The sequence below is a fragment of the Austrofundulus limnaeus genome, unplaced genomic scaffold (assembly GCF_001266775.1).
Source record: "Austrofundulus limnaeus strain Quisiro unplaced genomic scaffold, Austrofundulus_limnaeus-1.0 Scaffold19, whole genome shotgun sequence".
Taxonomy (NCBI): Eukaryota; Metazoa; Chordata; class Actinopteri; order Cyprinodontiformes; family Rivulidae; genus Austrofundulus; species Austrofundulus limnaeus.
This window is the reverse complement of record NW_013952421.1, coordinates 468,126-477,494: the sequence shown is the minus strand read 5'-3', so window position 1 is coordinate 477,494 and position 9,369 is coordinate 468,126. Positions and strand designations below refer to the sequence as shown.

The 9,369-nt window shown below is 38.7% G+C and overlaps 2 protein-coding genes across 4 annotated transcripts in view; both read right to left on the bottom strand.

The window, feature by feature from the left end:
• LOC106514286 (glycine cleavage system H protein, mitochondrial) overlaps positions 1-1,506 on the bottom strand; it is a 3,147-nt gene extending 1,641 nt beyond the window's left edge. The window contains exons 1-4 of the mRNA XM_014003467.1: positions 1,336-1,506; positions 1,105-1,187; positions 930-993; positions 254-385 (exon numbers count right to left, since the gene is read on the bottom strand). Coding sequence (XP_013858921.1) covers positions 254-385; positions 930-993; positions 1,105-1,187; positions 1,336-1,486 — 430 coding nt within the window. The 5' untranslated portion in view covers positions 1,487-1,506. The remainder of the gene's footprint in view (positions 1-253; positions 386-929; positions 994-1,104; positions 1,188-1,335) is intronic.
• A 689-nt stretch (positions 1,507-2,195) lies between these two features.
• fam107b (family with sequence similarity 107 member B) overlaps positions 2,196-9,369 on the bottom strand; it is a 22,012-nt gene continuing 14,838 nt past the window's right edge. For 2 of the 3 annotated variants that reach the window (XM_014003459.1, XM_014003460.1), the window contains exons 2-4: positions 5,714-5,885; positions 3,280-3,436; positions 2,196-3,186 (exon numbers count right to left, since the gene is read on the bottom strand). In XM_014003459.1, the coding sequence (XP_013858913.1) occupies positions 3,067-3,186; positions 3,280-3,436; positions 5,714-5,841 (405 nt within the window). In that variant the 5' untranslated portion in view covers positions 5,842-5,885 and the 3' untranslated portion in view covers positions 2,196-3,066. Of the gene's footprint in view, positions 3,187-3,279; positions 3,437-5,713; positions 5,886-7,156; positions 7,398-9,369 lie in introns of those variants that run through there. The other variant, XM_014003458.1, reaches the window with a different exon arrangement.

Below are 9,369 nucleotides of genomic sequence, written 5' to 3'. Positions count from 1 at the left end.
GCACAGAGAGTTCCATAATTGGCACCTTGGAAGATCTGAAAATATAAATTAATACCACTATACAAAACATAACTCTGAAAAGTCAAGGCATCGGACAATGAATTTAATGAATTTTTAATTTTTAAATAAAATGAAATCTGGATGTTTGCTGCTTAGAAATGCAACACCTTTTTTTCTTCTTTATTATAGCATTCTAAGTTGCCTTCCTAGTTATATACACATACCGGTACACTTTTTGTGCATATACACTTACCTTCTTTGTAGCAGGACTTGTTGACCAAACCAGGGTTATCTGCCAGTAGTGTATTGACCTCTACAACTTCTCCAGTCAAAGGGGAGTAAAGCTCACTGGCTGCCTTGACACTTTCCAGAGCTCCAAACTCATCTGTGAAAAGTAGAAAACAAACAAACATGTTTACATCATAGTTTGTTAATTATAAGAGCAACAAATCCAATCTATGGTTTACACTTTGACACCATTTTTGTAGCTGACATCTGACCAAATAGTTCTAAGGACATCCTTGGGTTGAGCAGGTGCCATTATGAGTTAATTACCTGCATCAGTTGTCAATGATTTATTTAAGCTTGGAAGGGTAAATAAAATATTTTTTTGATATAGCAAGTCTCCTTTTTAAGATCAGCGTATTACTGTAAATCTTGGAAAATAAGCATTAACAATTAGAAAAGTTTTATTATTATTGAGCTCATATGACTGGATAAGGCTAAAAATAAACTGACCACTTAGGTAAACTTTTGTTTAATGTAATTATTAAATGACAACTTCCTTAAATTTGATACACAAAGCAGTAAATGTTGAAACTGACCCCCCCCCCCACCACCCCACAAAAAATATATATATATATAAAAAACCCTGATACAATAGTTGTTATTGTTCACATTTCACAAAAACAACATTAGAGGAAACTTACCATTTTGTGCCAGTTGTGTTCCCACTTCAGGTAATCCACAGTAAACTACATCTCCCAGAGCTTCCTGCAAGTGCCCGAAAACAAGGGTGGATAGAAGTATTTGCCAAATACAAATTAAATAATAAAAATAATAAAAATCTCCTGTTTGTATACCCAGGCAGCTCGGTAAACTTACTTGTGCAAAGTCGCTGATCCCGACTGTGCCTATTCCGTTCTCTTCTACTCGAATCCATTCGTGTTTGTCTGTGAATTTAAGTGCTGTAACAAAAACCCAACAAACTCAGAACACGGACAGGACTGTTTAGTCTTTGAAACACACAAGATCGCTGTCAAATCCACATTTTTTTATTTTGTACTTTACCCTCCAACTACTAGCTGTAAATAAAACGCGTCCGTGAAGAAATACCTGCTGATGTTCGACTAGAAGAGAATAGCGTTCTTCCAAAATAAGGCTTAGAGGCCAGCTGTGAAGGACACATCAATGTCGAGCGGGTAAGTAAAGGCAAAACTGTGGAAAAGTTGGAAGAAAGGGAGCGGAACAGCCCACAGGCAGCCATTTCTGTCGCTTACTGATGAGAAAGAAGGTCGATTTATTCTTTGTTGCTCGTTAGGAGCAGCGGTGGCGTCCTGCTGCCACCTACTGGTCATTTTGGGTAAGTACACGCCGCTTGGTGCATTTTCTTCTCACAAATTGTAACAACTCAATATTTTTTGTAATTAAAGCACTTTTTGAAAGATCTAATACGTGTAAAAATAAATAAAATATAGAAACCACTTTTTAAAAGAAATATTAACTTAGGCACTTTTTTTGTGTGCAGACAATGTTCTTAATATGCACTTTAGTCACAACTGATGAAAAAAATATAACTCACTTCCAATTGATGCTTTCTAAATTAACACTTATTTTGAAATTCCATCCATCTCGTATAGAAATCATGTTTTTGTTTTAGAAAACTCGGACCTCAAAACAGAAAATTTCTCATATGTTTGACTTCCTGATTAAACATTTAAAGTTTTTAAATGTATTTTTCTGATAGTCTTAATACATTTCACTTTTATTTTGAAACTATTTTGCTTAAAATACATGAATGATGAATGAGAAGCGTCACTATTAGTACATTTATTATCTTATTTAGTAGAGGAAAAAATAGGAATGATCAAATCAGTTTCAGGAGTCTGTTGTACTAATTTTATATTAACAATTTCTTTATAAAACTATACAGAACTGAACATTCAGCAAAAGGATTTGAAATGATGAGCCAAAAATAACGTAAATTATTTATTAAGCAACACATTTCTTTATTCATACAAAACAATAAAATATATAAAGAAAATTCACTCTCATGCCAGGGAATTTTACTATTGCTTAAAATTGCATTAGGTAGGGGAAATGGCATGTTTAGAATAATAACAAAAAAAAATTATAATAAAGCAAATGTGTTTCACACGACCACACACACACAGGCACACACACAGGCACACACTCCCTTTGTCCTGTTCTGGCTTCATATACTATTTTGTAAAACAAAGTAAAATACAGAATAACTAAAAGTGTTGCCTCCTAAACCTGGGCTAAAAGCTACAAACATAAATAACAAATGCACATTTGTTTGGCTTTTATATTACACATCTTCAAGAGTCCATCCAGTGTCCACTTTTTGATTTTTTTCATACTGAAGATGAGGGAATACACAACAACATTGATAACAGTAAAAAAGAAGGGAAAAAAAAAAGAAAATCAGCTTTCTGTGGAGAAAGAGGTGAAAACAAACTCGTGTGTCTGTCTTTTATCCCTCCATCAGAGCTCACTGGAAGCCTGCTCGCTTCTGCTGACGAGCATGTAACAAGTCTGTTGGGTGCTTCCTGCTGGGGGGCGGTGCTATGCGCTGCTGGGTGGGTGCGAGTGCTAGCGGTCCAGTTGCAGAGGAGACAGAGTGGGGTCATGGGGGGCGGGGACGTCTTTAGTCTCTAAAGTCTCTCTCCTCACTGCAGGAAGGAACAGCTGGAGTTGGGAAAACCAAGAGGTTCATCTTGGTCGCCACCGTGTAGCACGGACACAACACACACGCTCTTTTTTTTTTGTACACACACTCCTGACACCTCAGTCAGCCAGACCCCGGACACCCTGCGCTGGATTTTAGGTGGTTTGTTTCTCCCCGTCGGCTTCCTGCTTCGTTCTGCGCAGGTTGCTCTTCATCTTCACAAACTCGGGGGTGTTCTCCTGCTCCTCTTCGATTTTCTGCTGCTCCAGTTCCAGCTGAACAATGGAAGAAATCGAAAACAAGCGATTATATTTAAGTCACCCCTAAAAACTGTGAAAAAATTTAAAAAAGCAAATATTTAGCTTTACCTGCTCTAGTTTCTGTTGCCTTTTCATGAGCTCGATCTCCAAGTCGCTCCTCTTCTTGTGCGCCTCCTGCTCCTCCTTCTGAGCCTTGATTACTTGCTCCCGCTTTCTCTTCTCCAGAACCTTCTGAAGCTCAGGTTTGTTCTGAGGAGCCAGACCCCTGCGCAAAAAAGACAAAAAAAAAAGTTATGTAAAAGGAAGGCTTAATGAACAACCTCAGAGTACAGGAGGTCACAGATTCATGGACAACAGAGGGCAACCATGACCTCATTCTGGTTTGACATGCATCTGGATTACACACTAATCCTTTCAGTTTTGGTTTTGAACCAATCCAAAACTATGTCACAGTTTTAAATCTGCACATGTGATGGTAGCCAAAAAAAAGTGGGTTAAAACGGTTTCATTTTTTAACCCATCCTAAAATACAAGATGCTGTTTGTCTCAGAGAAACTAGTTAGAAATTACACAACAGCCTTTGTTTTAGTGTTTCACATCTTTGTAAAATGTGAGATCTTCCTGCCAAGAGGAGCAAAGTTACATAATCCTCCAAACTTCACCAAATTACAAGGAATGCTGGAGGATGAGAGTGTGACTGGTGTGCTTAAAACAGAGAAGGAGGGAGGGAGGGGGTTGGAGTTGGTTAGAAAAACAGCAAAATCACAAAGCATTACATCACAAAGTGAGGCACAGGAGCATACCTAAGAGTAGAAGGCCACGCTTGGCTAAAACACACTAATTACATTTTACCAACCCTAATCAAGACTATCTGACTCTCCCTCCTGTCCTCGCAACTTGCATCTTTTACTGAAAACACAATGTTCCTACCTGCTCACAGCTCCTTCATTAAATGCATGATCAAATCCAGAGGATTACGTAACGCAGCTCAGAATGTTCTAAGATGCAGTGGGAGTTCATTTACAAGGCGCTGCTTTATGTAGAGTCACTGCTGGAGATAAATGCTCTGTTTTCGTGGCGCTGAAGCATTTATGAAAGCACTTAGCGGAATAATGAAGCGGAGGAGAAAGGTAAGGGAAGGTGCTGTCGCTGATTTTAAACTGACGTTTAAGAGAAACGCTGAAGTTGACGGGAATCAAGACGCCTCTCTTCTGTCAGGGTGGGCAGTGTTTACATAACCGTCCAATAAACAACTGTTTCACATGCACACCCTCTTACAAAATTGGGGGGCGGGGGGGGCGGCGTGGTACCCCACCCTCGGTCTCCTGGTGTCTGGATTTCTGACATTCTTCTCATATTCATGCCTTTGTGTGCGTGGGAAGGGTCACCAGCGCCAAGGTAGCAAAAGCAGAAAAGGGCCCTCAGCCAGAGACTGTTTTGTAATCTTGATTACATAACAGCTTTTTTTCTCCTCTTCATCCATCCATGCATCCATCCACCCACTAGGCCCCTCCCCTCCTCACGAGCATCACGATGACTAATCCAATATGCAGGCAGCGTTTCTTCCCATCAGTCAAGAATACAATCCAAACAACTCGATCCCCTTCCAAAGCTCACGAGATTTGTCCAAAGACCAACACTTAGTTAGTCTAGACAGCGAGCATCAACCTTCTGCTGCGTTCGAAAAGTCTAATTTTATTTTTATTTGCTTTTAAGAAGTTTATTTCACTGTGGCCTGTTTGACCATCGTTATTAAAGCCTCTCAGTCTTTGACCTGATAAAGATGGAGCACCGCTGCTGTGACGGAGCAGCTGTCAACATCGTGTGTTTTACATGGCTATTTATAGCTCGGGAACAAAGCTGCCCTCACAGTAAGGCGAGAGACGAAAACAAACATTTATCACGTGTGTGTTCACACTCACGCTGATGGCTGATCACATCACCTTAAAAGCTCCATAAAATGCTTCAGATCAGCATTATTTTGCGTATATTTCACCAGTTTTTCCACAGTTTTAGACATCAGGCCCAATGAATGCGTGATATTTTAAGCTGAGCAACGTTGCTGCTGGAGGTTGAAGAGGCCGGAGAGGTCAACCTCAGAGACAAAGTGCAGAAGCATCAGTACAGTTTGTACAGATGCAAGATAAAGACAACAGCTGCAACATCAACTGGATTTACGAATTCGCTTTTGGTGAAGGTTGAAACCAAATTAGCCTCGACAGATCAGCACAGTCTTTGTTTTTCCCTCTGCCTAGTTTTGAATAAAAGGCAATTTTTATTTGACCATAAACTAAAACTGCCTTTTATGGCTCAATAAATGAACAAATCTCTACCTTTAGAGTCATCTAATGCACATTCAAAGGGCTATATACGGATTTATATTAACCCACACAAACGTTGGGATTTTAATGGTTTGGTTTGTTTATAAGCAACAAACCATGATATAAGTTTGTATAACACTCATTATCTCAACCTTATGAAACATAAAATGGCATTAAAAGCAAACATTAGAAGCACAGAGTGGATCATCTCATCTTCTGACCTTTTTTGGTTCATAAGCAGTTCTCTGTGCAAATCCTGGTGGTTGCGGGAGGTCTTGACCGGATTGATCAGCTTCTTGGGTTTGATGAGCTCATCACAGTCTCCCTCCAGGTAGTCCGGTTCTGCCATGACACTCCTCCCCGGGGACAGCCCAAGACCAGGATCACACCGATCTGCATAAACGGAGAAAATAAAATAATAAATTTTCATGCGGTTTCTTCAAAATCATGGGTCCAAATGCAGATAAATCAAAGAAACACATTTAATTCTTTTCACAGGTTAATTAAGCTCATCAGCTATAATAAGAAACAATCAGCACAGAGAGTCTTTTCTTTGTTTGCAAACCTGAGAAAAATATATAAAACGATGCATTTTTCTGGCAGAAATGTTGTAGAAAAATAGTCTTAGTTAACCTCTAAATATTTAATAATTGTAGACTTAGCAAAGTTACAAAAACAGTAATATGTTAACTGATTTTTCAGCAGGAGTGTTTTGTACATAAGAAATTAAACTTCAAAATACTCAGTCAGTAGCCTGCTTTCTAACAAATTAGTACCAATAAACTCCTGTCAGACCATCACATAATCTTTCCTTCAGCAACTGTATAAATCTGAGCTTAAAATCAAATATTTCATTTCCTAAATGACCCAAATTTAAACCCCAACATGAGGATTTGCTTGATCCTCTGGCATAAGTTTTTAAATTGACTTCTGTAATCATTAGGGGGCTCAGTGATGAGGTTACATAATTGTTCCAGACTGAGTGAAGCGGAACATTTCATTCTCCTGTCATACGGCATAAGAAACATTTGCAAAATGACAGATTAATCAGGACAGCACAGCATCACACTTTAATATGCTCTGACACGAGTTCTTATGTAAAACACACACACACACATTGAGACAAACACACACACAGCATATCCATTTTTGTCCCAGCATTATCCAAAAATGATGCAATTTTATCCTCACACATTATTAAGCCACAGTATACAACACGTTTTCAGGATGGGAGCTGGAGTCAGCATTTGTTACCTACAAAAATAGTTTTGTGGGGGGTAGAGGGGAAATCATCTTTTCATTCATCAGTTTCCAAACAAAATGATACAACTGAACCATAAGTGCGAATTTTTTTTAAATTATTTTTACAAGTTCTCTCATTATTTTTTATTAATCACCAAGCATGTCCATCACAGGAACAGCCTTGTATGGAAGTTACAGCATGCTGTGAACTTGTTCTGAACAGACCGTTCCCGTGCCCTATTTCAGAAGCATCCAAAACAAAAACAAAAACAAAAAAACAAGCCATCCAACTACATTAACATATATCTGTCAAAAACAAAACATTTTGTCCTCTAAAGCATGCACAAAAAGACTGCAGAGTAGTTCATTATTTACTAGTAAATTCTTTAAAAAATGCCTAAAACCTTTTAGATTAAACTCACCCTGCAGATGAGGAAAGACGGGGTATCTGAACATTGTCGTCATCCTGGCTGTTGTGATTGGAAAATCTGTTTTCCGAGAAAATCGGTTAAAGCACGCGTGTCGTGTTTGTTCCTACGTTGCAGAGCCTGAAGGAGGAGATGGCTTTGTTCTGCACAGCTGTCTGTGGCTGAGCTGGTTGGAGTTCAAAGTCTCATTTATAGCGTCGCTCTCTCACTGCTCCCTCGCTCATCTGCTCCCTGCTGTCCTCACTTTCAATGGAAATCTCCAGCAATTACCCACCCCCTTGTCAAAAAGGAAACAGACTGTTCCCACAGCCATTAAAAAAACATGTTTGTAAGAACATTTTTATAAAATCTGGATTAGCTTACTTCAATATTTGCTGACATTTTGACACAGTTTTAATTAATGTCACTGCACATGCTCGTTATTTCAAGGCATCTGAACTGTTTAAAAGTCTGATAAGGACTAATTAGTCATTAGTACCAAAATTGTACGGCATGTGCATGCGTGTTCAAAACACCTACATTCAGCGAGTGGTGTAATGATTTAAAGAAACCACTAGAGGCTGATGTTTCACAGAAACTAGATGCTTGTTATGTAACAAAAGAAGTCCAAGTTGTAGAATAAAAGCAGAAAAGTTCCAATTAGACTAAATAATTATATGTAACTTATGTTGATTGAAATTATTGCCTTCATCTGTGTGTAATCATTTCAAATCCCCTGAATCCTAAAAGACAAACTAAAGCTATTATTTTGATGTATTTACAGCACATTAAGTCACCATATCTCCATTTTTAAGATTTTTTAAACTGAAAATCTGGTCCTCAAGGACATTACTGTTTAGTTTACTTATATTTATGCATGAACTGATCTCACATGACAGTAACGCAGTAATGGAAGTAGTTAAACTCGCCCAATAGATTGAGACTGCGAGAACATGATTAAAGTAAATGTTGACATAGCATTATTGTGCAGAATGGTTAATGAAGACCTGCAGCTGGTGTGTCCATCCCTCAGCGTTTTTTCTCTCTCCCGCCTCAATGCAATGGGAACTTAAAGACAGGCAGTGTTGTCACGGTGTCCGTTAGTCCAACACATCTGCTCCTACTTCCTCTGAGCCTCAGGGAGAGGGGAAGTAACATGGGGAGTTCAAAAGAAACCTGTACCCTCAAATTGGAAGAAAGCTTAAAACCAGTCTCATAATTGGTACTTTTACGTGCTTTATTGGATGTCTTTATTGGTTTTCCTTAAAAGTTACATGCCAAAACCCTTAGACAGCCAATGCAAAAAATAAAAGAAATACAAGCATTTAGTGCCTCAATATTTCTAACTTCAATTCATCAAAACACAAGTATTTGCAAGCATCCAAGAATCTATTTTCATTACAACTGTCTCAAAGACATTTGCATTGCTTCAGGTAAATCAGTATGTAGATAATAGCACAAAACTTTTAAGACTCTGAACTTTTAATAGGAATCAAGCCGTTATTGGTTTTGGAGACACACCCTCATTAGGAATGTCCATGAGAAAGGGTGCAGCATTTAAACGACTTGAAATGTCAAAGCCATTGAGGGATAAAATGAGATGATTGTACATAAAGACAAGAAAAAAAAAACTGGGTCAGAGCAGAGTATGAGAAACGAGAAAAGGGGACCGAGCTGAACACAGCTTCCCTCAGTTCATTCCAGCTCCTCCTTCATCCCTCTTGACCCATGTTCCACTGGGATCATTTGCAAAATGCCAAAATTTTAAAGTAGTGTAACAAGTGAAAGTTGGGAAATACTGTTAAGAGATAAGTCAAAAGCAAGAAGAAAATATATAAACTGATTTTCTGTAAGAAGACTCTTAAAGAGTAACTTACCCCAAAATTAACTTTTTTTTAGCTGATAAACTGTCTAGAATGTGTCTAAAATGTTATGTTTCTGTGCTAATTTTTTGTGCATATTTGTTCAAATCTGTAATATTTGGTCTAAAAACATGTTTTTGCTGCTCATATGGGTAGAGCAGTGGTACTGCAGGCTAATTTGCATATTGGTTAACGGCTCTCCTCTGTGACGTGTTTCTGCACAGTTTCGTCACAGCGGCTGTGTTCTGGTATAAAAGCCTCTCTCTAAGACACGCCCCTGCAGCAGTCAGAGGGTGGAACAGTTAGCAAGCTTAGCATGATCGTCTGTTGACCCACCCACACACACACACACACACACACACACAC